This window comes from Drosophila suzukii (assembly GCF_043229965.1).
Source record: "Drosophila suzukii chromosome 2 unlocalized genomic scaffold, CBGP_Dsuzu_IsoJpt1.0 scf_2c, whole genome shotgun sequence".
Classification (NCBI taxonomy): Eukaryota; Metazoa; Arthropoda; class Insecta; order Diptera; family Drosophilidae; genus Drosophila; species Drosophila suzukii.
The window spans coordinates 2,661,473-2,688,167 of NW_027255896.1; the positions used below are offsets into that span (position 1 = coordinate 2,661,473).

General features: G+C 41.6%; 1 protein-coding gene across 5 annotated transcripts in view; it reads right to left on the minus strand.

The window, feature by feature from the left end:
- The window catches only part of LOC139353985 (tyrosine-protein phosphatase non-receptor type 21-like), a 358,621-nt gene that overhangs the window by 16,508 nt on the left and 315,418 nt on the right, over positions 1-26,695 (minus strand). For 2 of the 5 annotated variants that reach the window (XR_011605044.1, XM_070998187.1), the window contains one exon: positions 17,416-17,570. The exons of the other annotated variants lie outside the window; for them this stretch is intronic. Coding sequence is in view for 1 of the 2 variants with exons in the window: in XM_070998187.1 (XP_070854288.1) it covers positions 17,523-17,570 (48 nt within the window). In the remaining variant the exon portion in view is untranslated. Of the gene's footprint in view, positions 1-17,415; positions 17,571-26,695 lie in introns of those variants that run through there. 5 annotated transcript variants of the gene reach the window in all.

Consider the following 26,695-nt stretch of genomic DNA (forward strand, 5'->3'; position numbering starts at 1 on the left):
AATCCTACTATATGGAGTTGCTCTGTGGTGGCCCGCTCTACACAAACAATGCATATTGACTCCCCTAAACAAAGTACAGCGATTGGCGGCTTTGTGTATTAGTGGAGCCCTTCTAGCCACCCCGAATGAAGCGCTAAATGCGATCTTGAACATCCCTAGCCTGGACTTAGAAGGCATGGAAAGGGCCAAATCGGCAGCTATTCGACTGAGGGATACCGGGGACAGGAAAGCCCAATTTTATGAGCCGACCGGCCACGACAGACAAGTTGGCGGAGGTGTATACTCCGAACAATTAGATATCAGGAAGCCATTCAGACTTCCGGACCACTGTAGCGTGGTCCTGTATAGCGTCCACGCTATAAAAGGAGCTCTAACCTGTTTAGGGAACTTAAGCCTCCAAAGAGGACACCTAAACATATATAGTGACAGCCAAGCGTCTTTTAAATCGATCTACTCGACAAACACCAACTCCCGTACAATAGCAGACTGTCGCAGATCTCTCCACGAGATGGCTAATCAGTTTACTATCAGCCTAATATGGGATCCGGGTCAACGGGATATCGTAGGCAACTGCATAGCGGACGAGTTAGCCAGGCTGGGCACCATCAAGCCTCTCCTCCCAGGAAAGGAGAATGTCGGTATGCCCATGGCAGCTAAATATAAAAACTATTTTAACAAAATAGTCAACACCCATTGGCAAAACGCACCACAGTCTGGTACACCACTGTGATAAACAACAAAAAAACCTCGGAATTACTCAAATTCAGCCGCACGGAGGCATGTTGATTTGAGCTTTTACAGGCCACTGGCTTGTTGGCACACATGCCGGCAGGCTAAGAGCCCCACAAAATGATTTCTGCAGAAACTGCAGGGATGAGAAAAAAGGAGAAACGGTAGAACACCTTCTCTGCTTCTGCCCAGCCCTATGCAGACTCAGACTGAAACACTTAAGAAGTCCCTTCATCGACGGTCTTACCGAAATATCGGAGATAAATCTCAAAAACATAAGTGACTTTATAAAACCTCCCGGGTGGAAGACATGCTGATCAGCTTAACACAGGTTGAAAGTACTAGATACGGGACCCTAGAGAAGGAAAAACGAGATCATGCGGTATTACAAAGGACCCATAGAGGTCTAAGTGTGTCGGTTCATAGTCCGACAGCCGCCCTAACCTAACCTTACCTAGCCTGATAGAGGCGCCTAACATTAAAGTCTATCAGTCTGATAGTATCATCCATGTACTAATCGTATATCCTAATATTAAAATTACGTGTAAAAAGTTCACAATTTTTCACACCAACACACAATTCTGCAACTAAGAGAGAACATAGTAGACGTCCTAGCAGTCACTGATTGCGTACCAACAACTTACGCGTCGTTTTGCAAGCTAGTGGCCCACGATACTTGTGCTCGAGGCCTACACGCGGGGAGTACTGCACTATGCGAGACGCAGGCCATCCACTTAAGCCCATTCACATTGTTAGACGACGGAGTAATAATAAACAATGAGTGCCCAGCTAAAGTCAGCACTGACAACGGAACTGAAAAAACCACCAACGGCTCACTCCTCGTTACGTTCGAACGAGTGGCTTTCATCAAGGGGAAACTATAAGAAAAACTACGGGCATGGCAGCATCCCCGTTACTTAACATCATCGGCCACGACCGCACGCTAAGCATGCCACTTCTCCAAAGAATTAACAACCAAAACTTGGAGCTTATCCAAAGGCTTAAAGAGGAAGTGAAATCGGCTGGAACTACCGACACCTGGTTCGCGGTCGGCGTGGGAGCCAGCCTCCTGATCAGCTGCTCCTTCCTACTCATCATGAAGATCTCCGATAATCGCCCCAACAAAGCAGCTAGCCACGACGGCGGTTACTTCACCACCCCCTCTCCTCACAATACATACAATTTAAACATAATTTAAACAGCAGAAGTCATTAAAGAACCTTTTTCCAATAGCGAGGAACCCATCGAGTTCTGGCATAGGAAGCCTGATGCCTTTATTAAGTATTATGTTCCCAGCCAGGGAGAGGTACCTCGTATGGGGTCCCGTAGTGGTCGACGATTTAAAGATTTTTATAAAGCCACCAGGGTTATTGGAAGGGTTGTTAGACACTGGTTCTGCAATGAGTTGCATAGGCGGAGAATAAGCTAATGAATATATTTTGAGCAATAAGTCATTTAAAAGAGTGCTATATAGCGCCTGTACGGCAGATGGAAGCAACCAAAAGATAGTTGGTAACTTTGGCACTAAGATAGAAAATATAGGAGTTAAACATGAAATTTAATTATTTATAATATCTCACTTAAGCAAGACCCATATCTTGGTTTAGACTTTTGGGGAAGTTTTAATATCTTGCCAAGTTCACTGGCGGTCGAAGAAGTGGAAGCTTAATCCGAACACCATATCCTTACCCCAGTACAAAGTGCAGAATTAGATAGGACCATCCAAATATGTCCATCTTTCGCTGTCATGAGCTTGGGAAAAACAACTTTATGATTTCACAACATAGTTACAGGTACCGAGAAAAAGATCAAACAGAGACATTTTCCAGTTTCCCCGTCTATTGGGATGCTGCTTAATGCAGAAATCGATAGATTGCTTCAGTTGGGTGTAATAGAAGAGTCGGAAGAGTCATCACCAGTCGTCCTAGTGCAGAAGCCAGGGAAAGTTGGACTCAGGAATGAAGTTTCTGTTTACCTCGATGATCTGCCGGTGATTTCCAACAATTTCGAGAACCATTAAAAGGTTTTGCACACGGTGGCAGGTCACATCGAAAAAGCTGGATTGACAATAAATATTGGGAAAAGTAATTTTTGGAAGCGTTCTGTGAAATATTTGGGTCACATTATAGGAGAAGGTGAAATCCGCACCGATCCCACAAAATCTCAGCTATTGCAAATTTTCCAATGCCAAATACATTAAAATCGCTAAGAAGTTTCTTGGGCTCAGCTGGATGGTATAGGTTTATAAATAATTTCGCTGCAGTATCCGCCCCATTGACGGACCTGTTAAAACAAAAATTTGTAATGTCAGCTGAGGAAAAAGTATGCTTTCTTCTGCTCCAGTGTTGCGTAGTCCCGACTTTACTCGCCCATTTTATATTCATTGCGTTGCGAGTAAAACTGGAGTAGGAGGTGTGCAAGGAAAAGAGACGACGATTGCGTGGAATAGGGCACAGCGGAACTACACTGCTTTGGAACAGAATTGCTCAGCAGCTCATTAGCAAACAGAAATTTCGAGCCTATGTTGAGGGACTTGATATCACTGTTATTACAGATCATGCGTCTCTCAAGTGGCTAATGACGCAAGGCGATTTAAATTCTAGATTAGCCAGGTGGGCGTTGAAACTGTAGGGTTTTAGGTTTCATATTGAACATCGGAAAGAGAAGTTAAACATAGTACCTGATACGCTTTCACGCATCCAGGAAGATTACGTAGTCGCTGTGGATAAGCAGAACGGAATTTGGAATCTCCTTATTTTGATTTGGCGGAGTACCAGTACCATGTGGCAGCCACCATTGACCAACTTCCTGATCTAAAAATTGTTTTTATCAAGTTCAAAATGTAATACTCTTTTGTAATAAGTAAAACGCGAAAACTGGTGTTTGCAGGGATCCGGGAGTTATTCGATGACGAAAGGGAGTGTGCGCAATGATTCTCATATAACAACTGAACTTTAATTTCATTTTACATTTCCCTTAAGCCTATCTTAACTAGGGGCGAGAACGGGGCGAATTCGCGAGAGCGAAGAATGCTTTATAGCGCTCCCGCTCCCGCCTTACACTCTACAGAGATTTCAGAAATAAAACGCGCAAAAGTGCGCAAACACCACCCCCTCTGAAGAACGCCGTCTTCATCACACCACAGGCAGCAACGCCAGCCTATGGATCACTAGCCGGTACGTGCCGTCTTCGATCGCTGCTGATCGCTCCGAGGGACCTGGAGTTGAGGACGACCTCGACGCTGGTGAGCAGAGTTCCGAGCTCCTCCGCGGTCAAGATGTCTTCGCCGACCGTCCGAAGGAACAGGTGCTTTGCAGACTTCACAACTGCCTCCCAAAGTCCGCCGAAGTGAGGTGCTCTGGGCGGTATGAACGCAAACTCGCATCCTTTTTTTAATGCGAATGTTCCGATGCCGCCGCCCTGCATGTGTTAAATGGGCCACAAGAATAAACACCACAGATATTAAGTGGGCGGAGTGCTCGAAGTCTGTCTGATGGCAAGTTCCCCATGATTTGCGTCAAGAGTTGATGCTTGCTCCGAAAGCAGCGAATGCAAGAACGAACTGTTCAGCGGCAAACTTCCCGCGCATTAACCAACCATATCATTCCTCGTAACAGACATACAAGTGCTTAAGGGCCAGTGTGACAATTTGTAACGTGCAGGTATAAAACGTAGGTCCTAACAAACTGTGAGCCTTTTGACAACATCAACGGGAATTTGGCTTCGTACAGGATATGAGCATTCAATAACCGACCCCCAACTAGCAGCAATGTCGAGGAACACCAATCTGACTTTTTCTCCTGAACAAGTGGGCTTAACTTCTGTAAATTTTTAGATACCGGTTTATTTTTTCTATGTCGTCACTGAACTCGTGAGATTGGATCACATCCTCTATTTTCTCGAACGCAAAATTCAGTTATCTTGAAGTAATACTTTTTTCAAAGGCTGCAACACTTTTTTGCACGTTTGAAGAAGCCGAGAGACCCACGGGAAAACTCTTAGAAGCTTTATGTGCGACGAAAATTACTCTATTTTCTGAAGCACATAATTGGGCTCTGGGATTACCACAAGCGCTAATGCTTATTTGCGTAATTCCATCGACACGACATCAGCAGAAACTTCGAAGTATCGATTTACTGGCCAATCTATTTCTGCATCGAGCAAAAACGACGGCTCAGCGAACCAAATGGAAGCTATAAGTTTCTCAATGTCACATCCCCGTGTCACGATGTCCGCTGGGTTTACTTTCGTAGGAACATGTCGCCAAATTACATTTTCCGACCACTCTTGAATCTCTGCAACTCCGTTTTAGACAAAAACCGATTATGGCGTTGGATGCGTTTTGATCCAATGCAGAGTGAACTCTGAGTCCGTCTATAGGAACACTTTTGTAATCTGAAAATTAAGCAATGGTCTTACACGATTATAAAGAACCGGTAGAAGGTGAGCTGTGCACAACTCAAGGCGGGGCAAAGTTTTCGTCTTGAGGGGAGCTACTTTGGATTTTGCTGTCAATAAAGATACTTTTAAACCTTCAGCGTTATTAGTGCGAACGTAGATGCACGCTCCATATGCTCGCATGGAAGCGTCGGCGAAGCCATGTATTTCTGCATGGTCTTTGGCGTCTATATGAACGAATCGCGATACCTTTATTTTGGGCGACTGCAACAGCGTTCCCTTAAGAGCTTCCCAAAAAGTCTGCAGTTGCATCGGCAGCGACTCGTCCCAGTCTAACTTTCGAAGCCACAGTTTCTGCAACAAAATTTTTGCCCTTGTCACTAGAGGACACAATAGGCGGATCGAAAAGTCAGGCAGTCACCGACAGTATGTTTCGTTTTGTCACACGAAGGTCCAGGAAACAGTCATCCAACCAAACCACGCTAAGGGTTTTAGTTACGTCTGAGTCTGCCGTTAGCGGCGAGACAGCGCTTTCAAATGCGGACAACTCTGGGCAGTTAGAAACCCACTTTGCCAATTCAAATCCTGCCTTTTGCAATACCTGAGAAACTTCGCCTCGAAGGCTTAACAGGTCCTCAACGCATCTGGCGCCAGTCAACAAATCGTCAATATAAAAGTCATTCTGAATGACCTTGGCGACTTTAAACACCGGATTGCTAGATAGGGTGCTGGTGAAGTTTCATAAGTCACGGTGTTCAGCTTAAAGATTTTTAAGGACTCAGATGGATCTCGTCTCCACACTATGAGCTGAAAGTTTCGGTCAGCTTCATCAACCAAAACTTAACGATACACCTTTTTTACGTCCGCTGCAAGCGCAAACTTGTGAAGTCTAAAACGAAGCAGCGTCCCATACAGCTCCTCTTAAATGGTGGGGCCATCAATATGTCATTCAACGCGACCTGCGTCGATGTACGGCTCGAGGCGTCGAATACCACTCTCAACTTTGTTAAGGTGCTTTGAGGTCGCAGCACGCATTGGTGCGGAATGAAACAGTGCGGACTGTCTGGAATTTTATTATCAGTGAAAGACATGTGGCCCATGGCTACATATTCTTTCATGAATTCTAGATTCATTTTTTTTAATGAAGCATCCCTGGACAATCTCCTTTCTAGCGACAAAAATCTTCGTTTCGCAACTTCATAAGATAAACCAAGACTGTTTGGGTCAGATTTGAACGGCAGACGAACCAAAAATCTCTCGAACGGCAATCTTTGAGTGTTTTTCTCTAAGTGTTGCTCACAAAGATGCTGCTTAGGTGTATGGACCTCGGCCTTGGGTGGCAAGGTCTCCATAGAACATAATTTCTGCAGGGTTGTGTCGATTGACTCCAACACTTCCTCCTGGCAACTGAGATGTACCGTTCACCGTTTGATCCTGATGATAACCAGAAATATTTTTTAAAATGTATTATTCGGACGACAACTGACTGCTACCCAATCGCGACTTGACTATCTTGTGTATTTTCTTGGTTGCTTGAGCGTTAGTTCCACCAATGCCCCTTAAGCTCAAACACCCGTCCCCTCTCTTAATATTAAGTCTCTGAGCGAGCTCATCGGTCACAAAATTTGCTTGTGAACCAGAATTGAGCAACGCTCGAGCCAAAGCTAACTCGCCACTCTTTGTTTGCACGCTCACGATGGCTGTGACAAGAATAACTCTATCCGATGCAGTCGCATGCAAAACATGCGAAGTGGATGGAGTATTCTGTAAGAGCGTGGGCTGAGGAGGTGGCAACGCGAGATATCAATTCGGCAAATAAATGTGAAGCAATGTGTGGCGTGACGACTTACACACCCTTCATCTTTTCGATTATAGCAGGTTTTCTAATTCTTCGCGGTACACATCATCTCCATCTTTGGCTTCGATTTGATTTTGAATAAGCGACCAACAAAAACGACCCAGCTTTTAGGCAGCAGCAACGCTTGCACCGCTCCAGCGATCGAAAACGAATACCACGAAAGAAAACTCAAAAGAACGGGCCGCGCTCTCAGTGTGATGGTATGTGTGTACGGCTGACGGCTCAACGCAACGCAAACGGAGAAAGGTGCAACGAATATATAAGCCTGACGCCTAAAAGTGCGGGAAATGGCGATAAGCGAGGGAAACTTGAATAAAATGCGCGGCAAAAAATTTTCCGGGAACTTACTCCTGGAATCTGAACTTTTCACAATTTTAGACTTTTACCACTTTAATTCTTTGCTAAACTCAAATTGGTGATCACTAAGACAAGAAATAGGGGAATTTTAATTTTCAAAAACCAGGTCGCCGACAAATATTTATTTGATTTAGGTCCAAAGCGATTCACTTATGTATCTATAACTTGAAATGTGTTTGTATGGATGTATGTATATATCAGAATTATAATCGTAAGTGCATGCAAGTTTTATTTATTTCTTGGTTAGATTGAAGTTAGTTAGTTGAAAGATAGGCCAAAACATAATTTACGAAACGCCACAGTTTAACTTTTAACTTTCATCATTCTATACCTATGGGGACGATTCACATCCATCGGCAACTTCCCTGTTTAAATCCATGTGATTTCCTTCTGGGGTGTAGGGGATACCGAGCGGTGAACTTGGCGATGAGCAGCACAACAACAACAACGGTCCAGCAGCGGCGATGAAACCAAAAAACTATAGCGTCCAATACTTTTCCAGCGGCAGCAACGAAGAATTAGTAGCGGCAACAATTGCACCAACAACTTTAATGTTTTTAAGCAAGCCGGCGCGATATGTGTTTGTTTCACCAAAAAATGGAGTTCCACTGCAATCACGACGGGGTCTCCATAAAAATTTAATTATCTTTTGTACCAAGGGGTTTATTCGATGAAGAAGGGAGTGTGCGCAATGATTCTCATATAACAACTGAACTTTTAATTTCATTTAACATTTCCCTTAAGCCTATTTTAACTAGGGGCGAGAGACGGGGCGAATTCGCGAGAGCGAAGAAAGCTTTATTGCGCTACCGCTCCCACCTTACACTCTACAACAAATTTCAAAAATAAAACGCGCTAAATGCGCAAACACAAGTATATGCGGGATGATTTGTTTTTCACTTGTAGAATGCCGGTAACAATTGTCTCCGATAACGGATCGAAGTTCAGAGCTGAAAGTTTCCAGAATCTTTTGCGAAGCTATAAAATCAGACATACCTTTACAGCATCTTATCCATTATTAAGATCGTTAGGGTTATTAGATTATTATTAGTTCCTTAGAAATGATGAACATACAGAACGAACGAAACGAACAGCATTATAACTTGCGAGCCAGAGAGGTGCAGTACAAAGTTGGCCAAGAGGTATTTCGGGTCACGCAGCCGCTGCAGCTAATTAACTTAATTCAATCTCTTATATTAATTGCATCGCGAAAGGTAGCTCTCTCTATCTAGCTCTCTCGTTTTTTGTGTACTTGCATTCTTGGGCCCGGCATTCAGCTGGTTATCCTTTTGTAAAAGTAGTACGAATTCGGATCTTGACATTAAATGCACTCTCGTCTCGCCTGCTGGACTCTCTCTCGCTAATAAATTGTTAACAAGCCTAAAGCAACCTGAAATTCGTATTTTAATTTAGCAATAACTAATAAAAAAAGCTTATTAGTTCAACATTGATGACCCCGACGTAATTTGTGCATAAATAATACTAAGTGCACATCATATAAGTCTATTTATTGACTTTTTTTATTCTTGCGGCTACGGTGCATTGGCGGAGCAACAATCATAAAGCCTTAAATGCAGTGAGCGCTATAAATAAATAGCAGTTGGTGATTGCGGAAATTTACATATAAGGCGCAAAATCAGCTATACGTAGAAGCGTTTGCTTTGCGCTCATCTTACCGCTGAAGCTGAATTTCGGGCATTTCGACTGCTGTTGTTGTTGTAGCCATGCCTACGGGAACTTTTGGAGAGGTTACCGCTGATGCAAGCAGGGCAATATTTTTAAAGCGCAAGGCAGCGGCTTTATTTAATAGAGTGGAGCGCTTAGTGGATTCCCTATCAAGTGCGGCGTTAACTTCATGCGACGAATCCGTTCTTCATGTGAGGTTGGAGTTGATTGATGAGCTTCAAGAGTCATTTAAAAAGGTGCTCAGTGAGCTCGAAGAATTGAATTTCGAGGAAATTGAAAGTGATTTAAGTGAGAAATTTGATGACATTCTCGTAATTCTGAAGTCATCGGTTCGATCCGAAATTTCAAAGCGCGCCTCACAGCTTCTTTCGCACTCAACTTTTGCTGACGGCGTTACTCCGGGAGTTTTCGGCCGCCAGCAGCTTCAGCCTCGACATAGGGCAGCATTGCTGCCCCCACTGGAGCTTCCAAAATTCGCTGGAGGTTATGCAAATTGGTCTGACTTTTATTCTATGTTTACCACGATCACAGATAGTCATCCGGACCTCACCAATGTAGAAAAGCTGCAGCATCTACGATCGTGCCTAAGGGACGCAGCGTTGGAAACTATTCGCTCATTGGAAATTTGCTGCAAAATAGATTGGATTCGCTCATTGGAAATCATTAGATTTGCTGCAAAATAGATTTGATAATCGACGTTTGGTTTTTCAGGCACACATCACTGAAATCCTGGGACTTAAGGCGGTGCTGAGTGGTTCCGTCTCGAAACTTCGGGAGCTGTCCGATAAATACAATACGCATATTCGTGCTCTCAAAGGACTGGGCACGACGGAACAAATCGCAGGATGCATCATCGTCCATGTCCTGTTCCAATAGTTGGATCCGGCAAGTCAGGCAAAGTGGGAAGAGCGTTTAGAGGACCCTGCCTTCGTCAATTTAATTCCTACGTGGGAGTCAATGGCATCATTTCTGGACAGCGATGCAGGACGTTGGAGACTATGGATTTCGCTAAGGCAAACTATGCGCCGGGCAATCAGGTGGGAAGTAACAGAATACCGAAATCGCGTAGATCAGCATTTGTTGCCTCGAATGCTAGCCCTTGGATTTGTATATTCTGTAATGATACGGGGCATTCCATTTCTTATTTTCAGAATTTTAAAATCCTGTCTTCTGCGAATAGGCTTCAAGAATCGAAACGGCTCGGTCTTTGCATAAATTGTCTTAATGTTGGTCATCAAGTTCGGCAATGCAACTCTATTAATTGTCGTGCATGCGGATCTAAGCACCACACCCTGCTTCACCTGGGAAACTCACCGTCCTTTCCTTCACAAGAAGGAGCACAGCTTCAAGAAGCCCCACCCTCTGCACTGTCTTCCACTTAGACTGCTCTTATTGCACAGGAGTTTAGTAATGATACTGTGCTCTTAGCAACGGCCAGCGTTTTAGTAAAAAACCGTTCCGGAGTTTTCGTTCCCTGTCGAGCTCTACTCGATTCGGGCTCCCAACTGCATCTAATAACGTCGCTGTTCGCAAACCAGCTTCAAGTAAAGAAAATAAAATCTTCAGCATCTGTAACTGGAATCTCCGATTTGTGACGGACGGTCACTCGGTCAATATTACGATTCAGTCCCGAACTTCCGAATACTCAGCTAACATTACCGCAGTAATTGCTCCTAACATTACAGAGCGACAGCCTAGCTTCAACGTCGACATTGGCAGCTGGAACATATGACCCAAGGTTTTATGCTCTAATGGGGGTGGATCTTTTAATCGGAGCCAGCCTCTTTTTCGAGATGTTGTGCGTTGGCCAAATCAAGCTCCCACCTGGATTACCCTTAATTCAAAAGACGCGTCTGGGTTGGGTTGTTTCTGGAGGTTATGGCATTTCCAATGGCTCGGCTTTAATGTCGTCTCAAGATGTACTTCTCGCTAGTAGAAAGAATAGTTTCGATCGGTTAGATGATCTTCTTCTTCGACGATTTTGGGAAGTGGAAAGCTGCGCCGAGCCAATTATACGCGCTACTAAGGAAGAATTGGACTGTGAAGCACATTTCGTAAGACACGTCGTTCGTTTGCCAGCTGGTGATTATTCTGTTCGGCTGCATGCCAAGTTCAATCTAGATCATTTGGGACAGTCCTATCAGCAAGCTTATCGAAGATTCTTGTCCCTAGAGAGAAAGTTGAATCGTCAGCCAGCTTTGAAGGCTCAATATGCAGCATCCATAAAGGAATACCTCGATCTAGGACATATGTCATCAGTTTCTGCCGTTGACATCGGGTTGTGCCGATACTTCTTACCTCATCATTGCGTCATAAAGGAAGATAGCTCCACTACAAAGCTTCGCGTAGTTTTTGATCAACGATGTTCTTATGACAGGCCCTGTTATTCAGCCTAAGCTGTTCCAGATTCTTCATCGGTTTCGTTCACACCCAGTAGCAATCACAGGAGACATTTGCAAAATGTACCGTTGTGTTAGGGTTCAGCCTGAGGACAGCCATTTGCAATGCATTTTGTGGATGGACTCCCCCCAGGACCAATTGCGGGTGTTTAAGCTAGACACCGTTACTTATGGCACGAAGCCAGCATCATTTCTGGCTGTGCGAGCTATGCATCAGTTGGCAGCAGACGAGCATACAGCGTTTCCGCATGGGGCTGAGGTCATTCGTCGCGATTTTTATGTGGATGATTTGATATCTGGAGCCAAGTCCAAGGAAGAGGCAGTCATCATTATGGATCAGGCATCAAAACTTCTAGCCAAGGGAAAATTTAAGCTTAGAAAGTGGTGCTCAGATGTGCCGGCTGTTTTGGATGGACTTGCAGACAAGGATAAGGAGTCCTATTTGAAGTTTGATGATGGCACTGATTTTGCAAAAACCTTGGGTCTCCCTTGGGATCCAGTTTCTGACCAACTATTGTTTTCCTTTTCGGTCTTACAGTCAACATCAAGCCCCTGCAGGCGATCTGTCCTGTCTGCAATAACGCGATTTTACGATTCTCTCGGGTTGGTTGGACCTGTGATCACAAAATCGAAAATTTTCCTTCAACAACTGTGCAAGGAGAAGTTATCCTGGGATGAAAGTCTTCCTGAGTCACAGAATACGTAATGGAGTGCTATATGTACGAGTTTTTGGCAGATTAATCTTGCGTCATTTCCTCGACTGGTTCGTTCTCCAAACTTTAAGAGTGAAATTCATGGATTTTGTAATGCCAGCATAGAAGCATATGGTGCCTGTGTCTACATCGTTTGCAACGGGCGATCTCAATTACTTTCCTCAAAGTCAAGGGTAGCCCCCTTAAAAACACTCACTGTGCCCAAGTTGGAACTGTGTGGGGGCGGAACTCCTCTCTAAGCTCATCGCAGAAGTGGCTGGGACGAGTGCATTTGAGGGAAAGGTTTACTGCTGGAGCAACTCTGCTGTTGCGCTTTCATGGATCCGAGACAAGCCGTCCAAATTTAATATTTTTATAGCGAACCGAGTAGCTGCCATTCAAGAGCTAACTGAGTCAGTGGAGTGGCGATATATTCCAACTTCTTTAAATCCAGCTGACATTCTCTCCCGAGGTGCTTTTCCTGCTGAGCTCAACGAGTCTCCTCTCTGGGCTCATGGACCAAAATTTCTCTGTGGCCCCAAAAAAATCCAACGCTTGAGGTGCGCCGGAGGATTCTACTACACATAGTGGCCAGATCCAAATTTGCCAATTCCTTTGCTGCCCTTCAAAAAAGTTTCGGATTCGTCTATAAGTTTAGTAGTCGCATCCATCGCCCAACGCTCACGGTGTCTGACCTTCAAGGCGGTACGCTGCTGTTGCTTCGTCTTGTCCAGCGCTCACATTTATGGGATGACATCAAATCATTGCAGTCAAAGGGAATGGTGCACTCCTCCAGCTCTCTCGCATCTTTCGCCATTCATTGGGCTTCTTAGAGTGGATGGCCGGCTGAGGAATTCTTCTCTGGATTTTAATAGCCGTCATCCAATTATATTACCACGGAGTCATTCGGTCACTATTGCCGTTATTACTCACTTTCATGAACGCATAATTCGATCCCAATATTGACCTATTGGGGGGAGGAAGATGGTTATGAAGGCGGTAAACAAATGTATTAAATGCTTTCGAATGAAGCCTCAAGTAGTGGAGCATATCATGGCGGATCTTCCAAAGGAGCGACTTGATGGATCACATGCGTTCGAAGTCACTGGCATTGATTTTTGCGGGCCATTTTTCTACAGGTCAGAGGCGCGAGGAAAGCCTCCAGTAAAATGCTACGTTTGTGTCTTCATTTGTTTCGCCACGAAGGCTATTCACTGGAAGAAGGCCGCGGCAGATTTGGTCTGATAATGCAACCAAATTTGTTGGCGCTCGCAATGAGCTGCTCGAACTAAGGCGCCTATTCCTCAGCAGTGATCACCAGAGAGCTACGTTGAATTTTTGCCTAGCGAAGACTATTGATTGGTGTTTCATTCCTCCTAGGTCGCCACACTTTGGCGGTCATTGGGAAGCGGCTGTGAAGATCGCTAAGCATCATTTCTACCGCGCTGTTGGCACTGCTGTTTTAGCCTTTGAGGAGTTGCGGACCCGGGTGTGTCACATTTCGGCGGTTGTTAATTCTCGACCATTAGTCTCGATTTCAGAAAACCCAGCTGATCTGGATGTATTAACCCCAGCACATTTTTTGAATGGTGGTCCGCCTTCCTCTTTCGTCGAGCCGGATGTGACCAGTCTTAACTTCAATCGCTTGGATGGATGACAACGCGTGGCTTACTTGCAGCAGATCTTTTGGTCCCGATGGAAGGAAGAATACCTAACATTAATGCAGCAGCGCTCCAAGTGGCGCACCCCAAAACCTGGCCTGGTTGTCGATGACTTAGTTCTGGTCAAGGACGAAAACTTGCCTCCCATGAAGTGGCCCCTCGCCAGAGTGATCGAGCTTCTGTTCGGTGGAGATGGAGTTTCTCGAGTTGCCGTTCTGAAGACAGCATCAGAAGTGACAAAGCGAGCAGTAAACAAGCTGTGTCTGCTTCCCCATAAGGATGATGTTGAAGCCCAGGCTTCCAACGGGGGGAGTATGTCGGGTCACGCAGCCGCAGCAGCTAATTAACTTAATTCGATCTCTTATATTAATTGCATCGCGAAAGCTCTATCTAGCTCTCTCGTTTTTTGTGTACTTGCATTCTTGGGCCCAGCATTCGGCTGGCTGTCCCTTTGTAAAAGTAGTACGAATTCCGTTCTCGACATTAAATGCACTCTCATCTCGCCTGCTGTACTCTCACTCTTGCTAATAAATTGTTAAAAAGCCTAAAGCAACCTGAAATTCGTATTTTAATTTAGCAATAACTAATAAAAAAGCTTATTAGTTCAACAAGGTATATAGGCGAAACTATAAGCAAGCCAATTGTTTAGGCTGGACTGATGAAATAAGGTCCGATGTTTGTAAAAGCATGGATCAAAATGAGGAAAGTAAACTCTATTTACGAACTAGAAGATATGCAGGGGAAAAGCATTGGAACCTATCATGCCAAGGACTTGCGTCAATAGCAGCTCCGATTTACTAGCCATGCGGGTCTTATTGATAAGTTGTTACTCAACCCCAAGCCTAATTTTGGTAGGGGCAGTTTGTAATGAATCTCGTAGCTGCCCCTAAAATACCCTTAAAAGTAAGCTGAGATACATGGACTTAAAAATTCCGTTAGACCTTATCCGTCAGATATTCTCCAAATAATATTCAGAAGATCTCAGTGAGCATGCTAGCTCTGTTAACGCCTAACAGAGCACAGATAAGGTCAACAGAAAGGTCAAATTAACAGGGAATACAAGTTGAAAAAGAAAAAGCGAAATTCGGGTTTCGTGCTTGCTGTAAGGCGAAGTAACCTTCTTTTGGTTTTTAGTTCTCGGACGGAGAAGGTCGTTAGGTCGGAGTATTAATTCAAACTCGTTTGTCAGCTAACTCTAACCAAAAAGTCGGTTAAGTAGCACATTATTGTTTGCAGGTGATCCCAAACGGTAAAAGAACAGTGAATATCTACAGCCATAAACCAAATTAAACCAAAAACCAAAAAAACGGGTTTTCGAGATTCCGCACGTTCGCAAAAGCCATTGGAATCTTTGGGGTGTCGAACAGTGCTGTGCATGCAAACTAAGCAGGAGTGATTCGGAGAAAGAAAAGGAATAGCAGTGATTATGATATATATCATATATCATATAATCGATTTAACGTCGTTTTTGTCTTATTCAGTGATTTTTAGCGAGTGTCTTGTGTTTGTTTATTAACAAAGCTTAGCCTTACAGTTGTGTTAGTGTTTTTAACTAGATCTCCCAGTAAACGGGTACGTGGTTATAGTTATTTTAACATTTTGTGACGATCCTGCCCGACGGCTAGACCGTCACAATACTCGTATATAAATATAAGTAATAGTTATCTAAGTTTGGCATTGTTATTATTAGTACGTAAGGGATATAAAATGGAGGTTTATGATTTAGTAAGTGGAAAGCGAACTTATGGATTTTCGGGTGCAAAACCAAAATAGGTCAAGTTTCGTTCCGCACCACCCTCCCGAGGTGACAACCATAGGGAAAAATACTAGAAAATAGAGAAAATATCAAACCGATCTGGCAAGGCAAAGGGAAAAAGGATTTGAGGGCCACACGGCGGTTTCCGGACGAGAAAAACAAAGAAACACGCGGAAAAGAAAGCACGGTCGGTAGGAAGCAGGGTTAGTGAATCAGTGTAATCGGCGCATTGAAACCCAGGAACAATTAAACACCATAAATAAAACTGAGTGAACTTGTACGAAAGAAAAGGACAAGCCGAAGGTCCAGCCCGTGGCGTTTTTGGCCTCGCGAGCCTAATACCACTCGGCCACGTTCAATAGAATCCGGCTGCGGCCTCGCCCGAAGGTCCAGCCGGTGGAATTTTCCATCACGAAAGGACTTGGTGTTCTGATGTTACCGTAACCTCATAGGTCCTGGAACACCCCCCTTCCCCTCGATTGGATAGACGCGGAATCTCCGGGATAATTGATCAAATATCATCGTTCACTCCGCGAATATTACTCTCTAGCCCTATGTCTCAGTGACTTTACAAATTTCTTGTAAAAGGACCTCTGGATTCGACTGAGAAAGAGCATCCCCTCAATTTCTATTAGATTTGTTTTATCTCCTTGCTTTGTTAGGGTAATTAAACTCTCTAAGCTTGCTAAATCTCTTTTATTACCTCTCTCTCTCCCGCTCTACATTACAACTGTAATTTACACTCTCTGAACCCGCCGAACTTCTGGTAGACTTTAGGTGTGCTATTCTCTTAATCTCTCTCTTGCTTGCTTTACATTGTAACTGTTCGTGAGTCAAGTTGTCAGTGTCCCACAAGCCACGCTCAGTCGATAGAAGATTTATTCCCTCGAGCTCTCTTACATTTCATTTAATACGCGATCTCGCACTCTTATTTTTTTCGTCTTTTGTGCCTTTGTGGTTTTGGAATTTGATCCCAGGAACAAATTTACTTGAGGTATTTTACATATTTTATTTTATTTTATTTCATTTTTCTTTAAATAGCTCTTGTCTGCACTAAGAAAAACTGTACTCTTCCGTCTTTAACTAAACCCTTTTATTTTCTGCTGGCTCTGCGAGTCGATGATGCACGTTAAATGTGCAGGATTTACTGGCAGAGTCAAAGACTTCATTGATCTGAATTCTGGTCTCATGTGGCCATGTGGATCCTGCAAGGAAATGATAGTTGAGATGTGCGGCTTTATGAATCAGACTCGAGACAGCCTATTGAATCTCTCAGGTGCTTCTAAACAGCTCAATGAGGGGTTCAATTCCGTTTGTGCCCAATTTAATAATAAACAAGAAACGAAGTTAACTTCGGCAAGCCGAAGCTTGTATACCCTTGCAGTTATAATTATTAATTTTAAAAATACAAAAAATTATATTCCCAATAGTATAAGATAATACGCAGAAAACACCGAAGCTATAATTTGTTTCATATTATTTTCCCACCAATTTTCCGATCGTTCCTATGGCAGCTATATTATATAGTCGTCCGATTTTGATATAAATTCGAAATTCAGAACTAATAAAAAATGTTATTTCCAAGCGTAGGAGTTTATATGTCAAAAAACACCGAAGCTATAATTTAATTCATATTACTTTCCCACCAATTTTCCGATCGTTCCTATGGCAGCTATATGACACAGTCGTCCGATTTTGATTAAATTAAATTCGATATTCAGAACTAATTAAAAAATGTTATTTCCAAGCGTAGGAGGTTATATGTTACAAAACACCGAAGCTATAATTTGTTTCATATTATTTGTCCACCAATTTTTCGATCGTTCCTATGGAAGCTATATGATATAGTAGTCCGATTTTGATAAAATTTAATTCAAAGTTCAAAACGAATTAAAAAACTTTATTTCCAAGCTTAGGAGGTTACATGTTAAAAGACACCAGAGATATAATTTTTTTAAATATTTTTTTTGATTATTCCTATGGGAGCTATAAGATATAGTTGTCCGATCCGGCTGGTTCCGACTTATATACTACCTGCAAAAGAAATAAGACTTGTGTGAAATCTTTGAAATCTTTTTCTATTTATGTAACTTCTTATATTCCACCTGGATCCGACTTAGCAATTTATGAGCAACATTTGGCTGCAATAAAAACGGTTCTATCTCATCTTTCCGAAAGGGATCTTTTGATTGTTTTGGGTGATTTCAATCTCCCTGACATTGACACTTGTCTCTAAACCTTTATTTGACCATGACTTCGTTGACGGTCTGTTAGAATTATCATTACAGCAAGTTAGCTTTATACGTAATTCACTAAACAGACAATTAGATCTTGTATTTGTTTTTATTGACCCACTAGTTGTGCCAGAAGACCGGTATCATCCCACATTGGAACTTACAATTTGTCTTCCCTGTGTTGATACCCTCTCTCCTTTACTTTCTCCAACTAACTAACTCAACAACATGATTTCACAATATAACTGGACAAATTTATATAATTGCTTGGATATTGAAAGTGCTACGGAACTATTTTATAGTGTCCTAAACTCTTTTTCTGTGAATGTATTCCTGATAGTTTTCCTCCTAAGTAAGACAGGCCTCCTTGGTTTACCAATGAGTTGCAAAAAATTAGAAACCTTAAAACAAACTTCTATAAAAAGTACAAAAAGTCGGGTAGGCCATCCGATTATTCAAGATATGTGGTGGCTCGTACTAATTTTAATGTACTTAACAGTCATTGCTATTCCATGTACTCGAACCGATGTAAATTTGAATTTTCAAAGGATCCGAGGCAGTTTTATAACTTTGTCAATGCTAAGCGAAAGTCTTCAGCATTGCCATCATCAGTACGATTAAACTCTATTGAGGCATCTACGGATCCGGAAATTGCAGACTTATTTGCTGAATTCTTCCAATCTACTTATAGTTCTTTTTCTTGGTCTAGTTCCAGCTACCCTAATCACTTAAACAGGGCAAACTGTATTTTTTCTCCCGTAATCACCCAAAGTTCTCTCTTAAGTGATTTAGAAACTATAACGTCAACCTATTTTCCGGGGCCAAATGGACTCCCTGGGTGTGTGCTTAAGTCTTGTGCACGAACTATTTGTAAACCCATTCTTAAACTTTGTATTTTGTCTATCTCATCATCTGTTTTTCCTACTATCTGGAAAGATTCTTTTCTTATTCCACTCCACAAAAAGGGTGCGAACGTTAATGTTCAGAACTATAGAGCAATCTCCAAACTGTCTGCAATTCCTAAAACATTTGAACGCATTATTACCTCTCATTTGCAACATTTGTGCTCCTCTTTGATATCTCCGTGTCAGCATGGTTTTGTTAAGCAAAGATCGACCACCACTAACCTGCTCGAACTGACATCTTTTGTAATAGATGGATTTAACAAAAAATTGCAGACAGACGTTATATATACAGATTTTAGTAAAGCCTTTGTCTCTGTAAGCCACTCGCTTCTTTTATTCAAATTAGATCAGCTCGGGATTCCGAATAATCTGTTAACTTGGATTTCAAGTTATTTGAGTTGTAGATCTCAGAGGGTTTTATTCAAAAACGCTGTTTCCAAGATGATCAACGTGACATCAGGGCAGTCATTTAGGCCCTTTGCTGTTTACTCTGTTTATAAATGATCTTCCCTCTATCGTAACTAACTCTCGTGGTTTAATGTATGCTGATGATGTTAAGCTTTGTTTATTATATATTGAGTCTGGTTTCTGCTTGCAGTCAGACATTAATAGATTCCAGGAATGGTGTCAATACAACCTTTTGAATTTAAACTGTCTTAAATGCAACGTTATGACTTTTTATAGGGGTACGCCAACGTTCATGAGTTACTCTCTTCAGAAGACGGTTCTGGACCGAATATACTCAGTAAACGATTTAGGTGTTCTCCTAGATCCTAAACTTAAATTTGACTCCCACATAACCTTTACTGTAAATAAAGCTATGAGTGTTCTTTGGTTTATAAAGCGTTGGTATACAGAATTTGATGATCCATGCACTACCAAATTATTATTTACCTCCCTTGTCCGTCATAATTTAGAATACTGTTCTTCCATTTGGAGTCCTCAGTATCAAATAATCATTGACCGTATAGAGTCCGTACAGAAACCATTTCTTCTTTTTGCCTTACGTGGTTTGAACTGGGATCAAAACTTCAGGTTGCCTTCTTACTCGAGTAGATTGCTATTAATTAATTTGCCTAGTCTAGTTAACCGTAGAACTATGCTTGGTACTATTTTTATGAATAATCTTATCAGAGGCGATATTGATTCTGTAGATTTGGTAAGCAGCATAACTTTCAATTTTCCTGTTAGCCTAATGCGAAACTACTATCCACGATGTCCATCTAATTTTAGATATCACTTATTTTGTTCCTAAACTTCTATCCCTAATTTTAAACTAAAATCTTAGTTCACTTGGTTTAGTCTTGTTGATCTATGTTTTGTCCTGTCTTTATTTGTTCTATGTACCTTCCTCGCGAAGGTACTTTTTGTACTGCTCTTAGTGCATCAACGTTCAACAATATATATACTCTACTAGTAAAACGTATAAAGAGAAATACAAGAAGGCAATATTAATAAGGGAGAACGCTGTAGACGAGTACCTCGACTATCAGATACCCGTTACTAAGCTAAAAGGACCAACGGGAAATGGAGATATGCAAGCAGCAAAGCGAGATTGAAATGCGCCACCTACCCGTGATCTCAAAATATGGTTTTGTGGGCGGACGAGACTGATACATTTCAGTTAAAATTTTTTTACGTAGCATGAACGCCGTAGCATTGTGGACGCCACAGGTTTGGGCGGTTTGTAGGCGTTAGAGTGGGCGTGGCATATTCGCGTAACAAACTTGCGCTGCGTACAAGGCTACGGAATATAAATCTGATTCAATCTCCGCGTTCATATATACGATTTTGCGGTCTGTGGGCGTTAAAGTGGCAAACTTTTGTTTGGGTCAATCGATAGGTATTGATAAAAACAATACATTCCAGTTAAAATTTTTATTCTAGCATGTGGGCGTTAGAGTGGGCGTGGCACGCTTCTAAAACAAACTTGCGCTGCGAAAGAAGCTCAGGAATCTGCATGCCAAATCTCAATAGCCTACCTCTTATAGTTTCCGTGATCTCAGCGTTCGGAAACGCTTCCTTCTGCCTGTTACATACTTTTCGACGAATCTAGAATACCCTTTTTCTCTACGAGTAAAGCCTAACAGTGGTTAGTAGTTTTCATGGGCACAGTATGCAAATCGTTGGTCGTTTGGACCTCCTGTTTTGATTTTTCTTCGGTAGTCGTGGCTGCTTCTATGAGGTCCTCGATGAATCTTCTTTCCCTAAGAAGTTTTACCCGTTTGCCGTTCCTCTTTTTTGGGTTTTATCTTCCTTTGCTGTCGTGCCCTGTACTCAGTTATTGTGAGGGGGCGTGGTCCATTGTTTGGACACACCTCCAAAGCTACCTGTAGCAGCCTAATCCAGTCCAACTGGTGTATGGGGCGGATTGCCTCTCACAATGTATGTATATATGTATATATTTTTAGAAGGGGCCGGTGCCGGTCATCGCACAGGTCACAGGGGTAGTGTTAAATTTTTTTTATAATTTTTTTTTATTTGGTCTTTTTTTTATTTTGTGTGTGTTGCACAACTGGTCTGGTTTTAGTATAATTTAATTTTTGCACTTTCTTACATGTTTCAGTTTTATTTTTGTCGCATAGAGTTCGGTTTCGTGAGCGGTCGGCGATTCGCTTTCAGCACACGGCTGATCACCAAAAATGACTTCTCCATTCGTCGGTGATCTCCAGCAGGACGGGACCAGCCGACAAAAAATTCTCGAAGAGTTCCGCTTTAGTGAGGTTCTGTCACGGTCGCCTTCTAATTTAAGTTTTTGGTATCGTGTTTGATAACTCTTGACCAACGTGCCAAGATTTTATCTTTATTATTTAAAGTTCGGATAGAGAGTGTTCCTTAAGTTAGAAGCTCGCGGCTGCGCTGCCTACAAAATATTGGCAGCGGCCATATTCATAGGAATGTCTGTGCTCATACAAAAGGCTGGTAACAGGCAGGGCGCGAGAGAGGTTTTACATGCAAGTTATCCAACCCGTGAAACTGTTATGCCATTAAATTCAAGGGCCGCGCTTAACTGGCCGGCTAAGATAAATAAACCAATCGTAAAGTAAACACAAGCTTCCGTTCGAAGCCCAATCTCACACGATCGAAGCCCAAACTTTCACGTTCTAAGTTCAGATCATATTGCGGTCCAAATTTCAATCAAATTGCATCGGTCAGCATAATTTTATTTCACAGCGGGATGCGACAGTTTCAGCATAAGCTTTTAATTTAAAGCGAAATTAAAGTTCTAGATGCTTGACAAAAAAAAGCTTCTGGCCGAGTTTCGTTGGATAAGATATTTTAATTAAGAAGTTAGTCTATTTCGGAATGAAGCCGAGATCGGTCATTCAAAAAATATAGATAATAAAAATTGTCTTGTGTCTTGATGTTAAGTGAATTAAAGTCTAAAACCAAGGAAATGCATCGTTTGTGTGCGTTGTCAAGCCATGAAAATATGCTGACAATTGCTCATCACATATGTCAGGCTTTAAGGCGCGTTTGGCTGATCGTATTTCGGTTGGCCAACTGAGTTTAACTGACGGGACTTTATGTTTATCTAAGTACGCTGCAGCACAATGCTAGCATTGGTACACTGGTTACTCGGTACAACGATATATATGCATACTACAGAACACTGCTCGGACAACGTACAAAGTGGTACTCAACGGAACAATGGTCAAGTTCAATGATATCGTATACATCAAGGATGAAGCACTACCCCCGTTAAAATGGTCTAGCAAGAGTCGTCGAAGTGAGAGCTGCTGTTCCATGTACCTCGTCCGGCACAATAAAAAGAGCGGATACCAAGCTTAGCGTTCTTCCCATTGAGTCCAGTGTTAAAACACAGATCTTTCAACAGGGGGGAGGATGTTTTGAGCTGCAGCTGATACAACTCTCTGTAAATAGGGCATCAACTCGCTCCTTCTACCACTTATTCGAAAGGTTCTTATAAGTATCTCTCTTTCTCCTTCTGACTGCCGAAAGTTCTTTCGCAGAGCAGTTGCTATTCGAACTCCAGCGATCGCAGAAGCTGCTAACGCGCGATTAAGGAAATTCTGCGGTTCATCACAAAAACTATTGTTAAATCTAACGAAAATAAAGAATAAATTTAAATTATTTTTTTATTTTTGTCGAAAAAGCTCGGCGGCTTAGAACAATGTGTGTGAACTAAATTTGTTTTACGTTGATAAGGTAGAGGACAGAAGAAGACAAAAAGGAAAAGGACAAATAGTTTAAATTGTTAATAAGTTAGCCGCGCACTCTACTTTCTCAGCGATATCAGAGCTTTTCGCTCTCATTTTTCTGCACCTGCTTATGTGTCTGGCAGCGCCAAGAAAGATAGAGAAATAATAGACTAGAATCAGTTATATTTATCTATGTTTGCTAAACACAAGCAATCAAAAAAAAGACAATAAGTTTGTTTGTTTCGGACATGGTGAGCTTTTTCACTGACACTATTTCAAATAGTCAATAATCCAAATAGTTGAACCAACCAAAAGTAAAAAAAGCACAAAAATTGCTTTAATTTAGCAATTTCCAAGTCGACGGTTTGTTGGTCGAAACTGTTGGCAATGGTTTTATGTTTTACCTTAAAACAAAAACGACCAGTCAAAATCCGTGCCGTTTGCTTGCGAACGAAAAATTTAAGTAAGAATGTTAATATCAATGCAACTGCGTCAAAGTGACCGGCGCCGACTCTCTTTGATATTACAGCTGTGTTGCGCTGATGGATGATTGGATGATACGGGCCTTCAACATCCGTCTTCGGCAGTGAGCAGCTTGGAAACACCTCTTGTTGCTTTGAGGATAAATTTGGTCACTCTTGCAAAGTGTGAAATGTACTTACAGATTTAAAATTCAGTAATAAATCTGACAAAAGGAAAACATTTTTTATCATTCGGATGGGTAGTCGCAGAAAGCCATCGTTCAAACGCCATTTTAGACCATAAGGTTGTTCGTCAATGTTGCTTAGAATCCTTTAAAGATTATGGTCCCCCTATACTATTTTTAGACACTCAACTCGATCCGCCCGAATGCTTTATACTCGTACGTCCATTTTAACATAATTTAATGCCCATAGGCCTGCACCAAAACTACAGTCGAGCAGTGTTATCGATGTCGAACTACATGCCAGTCGAAGCCGGATTTCAAGAACATTGGATTTCCCTCTCCTAAAGTTTCCTTAGACTTTTTGAACAGGCTTGAACAGCTTCAGATAAGTTCCACTTACTACTAAGTGCCGGCCATACAGCCAGTTTTCCGAACTCTATTTCGACTTATTTTCTGTATGATATATTATCTAAATCCAAATGTGATTAATCAGACGCAACGGCATTTAATATATGTATTCTGATTCCGTTATTTGTGCCCGACAATATTCTAGTTTTCTTTGCCCGCAATTGTACACTTATAAATTGTACAACTATAAATATTTATCAAATATAATTTTAATTCCAATTGTGTGTAAAATATAACTGAGTTACAGTAAAAAATTACCGATTAAAACATTTTTTCCTTAAGATTTGCACTCTTTATTTTTTACTGTGTTCCGGCTGCGTGTTTATATTTACATAACATTTCTAATACAGTCCACTTTAACTACTCTTTCTAATACAGTCCACTCCAACTACTTTTCTCGACCTACAATAAATTATTTCTAACATTAAAAACAAAATTACAATATCCACAAAATTACTCCAGCAAATCGTCTGCGCCGCAGGCATTAAATCCATACTAAAATCCAAGTATTACCAAAAGTACTGCACTTTGCCGACTGGCATGTAGTTCGAAATCGATAACACAGCTCCCAAATACATCAAGCTCCAGTAACTGCGCTCCGAAATTCTACGTCTTATGGCTGTGGGCTCCCTCGTAACAGCGCAGACGTTTTCTTTGGCGATTTTCTTCGCGGGCCGTCTTTCCGGGACCTTTTCACGGCGATATAAAGAAATTCCTACATGACTCGTTCACGACAAAAGGGCTTTTAATTTCTGGAGGCAGTACCGCTCCGCTCTGGAGCGCTTAAGTTAAGCTATGCTGAATTAGTTCTGTTTTCAAAGTGTCCAAATAAACACCCACGCACGTCGCGTACAAAGCCCCACAGTACCCCCGTGCATCATCAAACTGATGTGTTTTCATATCGAACTAATATTCTTTCATATCAGATTGATATGTTCGTAATATTAATTTATTTAATTTATTAATTAGTTTGGTTCTTACTATTATGCATTTTGTATACAAATAATTATTAATATTATATTGCTAATATTAATATTATTCGTTTAATTATTTATTTTAATTATGTATGTTCCGGATCAATTTTAAAAATAATTAGAGGACACTCTGTACTCGGATGCCTCCTATATTGGTATTTTTCAATTTCAAACTGATATGTTTTCATATGAAACTGATAGTCTTTAACATCAGATTCATATGTTTGTAATATAAATATTAATACGTTTTGTTTTTACTTGTATCCATCTTGTAAATAAATAAATGTAAACAAATAAATATTGAAAACCCATAAGATCGCTATAAATATTTATTATACCCGTTACTCGTAGAGTAAAAGGGTATACTAGATTCGTCGGAAAGTATGTAACAGGCAAAAGAAAGCGTTTCCGACCCCATAAAGTATATATATTCTTGATCAGGATCAGTAGCCGAGTCGATCTAGCCATGTCCGTCTGTCCGTCTATCCGTCCGTCCGGATGAACGCTGAGATTTCAGAAACTATAAGAGCTAGGGTATTGAGATCTGGCATGCAGATTCCTGAGCTTCTTACGCTGCGCAAGTTTGTTTCAGCAATGTGCCACGCCCACTCTAACCCCCACACACCGCCCAAAACTGTAGCTCCTACAGTTTTAATGCTAGAATAAAAATTTTAATTGAAATGTATTGTTCTTATCAATACCTATAGATTGACCTAAAAAAATGTTTGCCACGCCCACTTTAACGCCCACAAACCGCCCAAGCCTGTGACGCCCACAATTTACATGCTAAATACAAAATTTTAACTGAAATGTATTGGTCTCGTCAATACCTATCGGTTGATCCAAAAAAAAATTGTCATGCCCACTCTAACGCCCACAATTTTCATGCTAGATTGATAAAAAAAAAATTGTCATGCCCACTCTAACGCCCATAACGCTTAAATCCGTCTACCGCCGGTAGGTGGCGCATTTTAACATCGCTTTGCTGCTTGCATATCTCCATTTCCTTTGGTCTTTTTAGCTGAGTAACGGGTATCTGATAGTCGAGGTACTCGACTATAGCGTTCTTCCGTGTTTTTCTTCTAGAAAGGTTGAAAATTTACAATAATGGCATACAAATTTAGATGTACACTTACAAAAATATCTGCATCAATTCTGGGCTTAAATTGAACAAATTAAAATGTTCAGTTTCTAGTTGACGAAAATCAAAAAAAAATAGTTTTAGATATTGGCTGTAGAAAAGAAACAATTAATTAAAAAATGTCAGCAAAAACGAAAAAAAATGCTTAAGCTGCAAAATCAACCCAGAACTTGACCATCATCACAGCCCAATCGACCGCAAATGCCCAACTTTCATAAAAAACCAAGAATTAACAGCAAATAAAACCACACAAAAAGTTGATCATAAGACCGCCCAACGTATATATTACGAACGACACGGATTCAATTTCACCTATGCCAAAACACTTACAAACGCCACCACCCAGATAACAACAAACCCTCAATCACAGACACACACAGACATAACCCAACCACAACATAAATATTCGCACACCATACCCACATCAGGAACACATATCACTTCATCGAAGGCAACAGCCACCGGACCGGCCAAAACAACTTTACCATCAAGCCAAACTCTTTAACACCATCACCACCACGATTACGACAAATTAGAAGACATGAATACTGACTGCATTACACATACCAGAAAACTAGCCACACCATACTCGTCACAACTCACAGAAGATCTAAAAATAAACATATTTCCTAAAGATATGTCTAATACCCTATCTACGAACCTTAAAGCATCCAAGACAAAGGCCAAA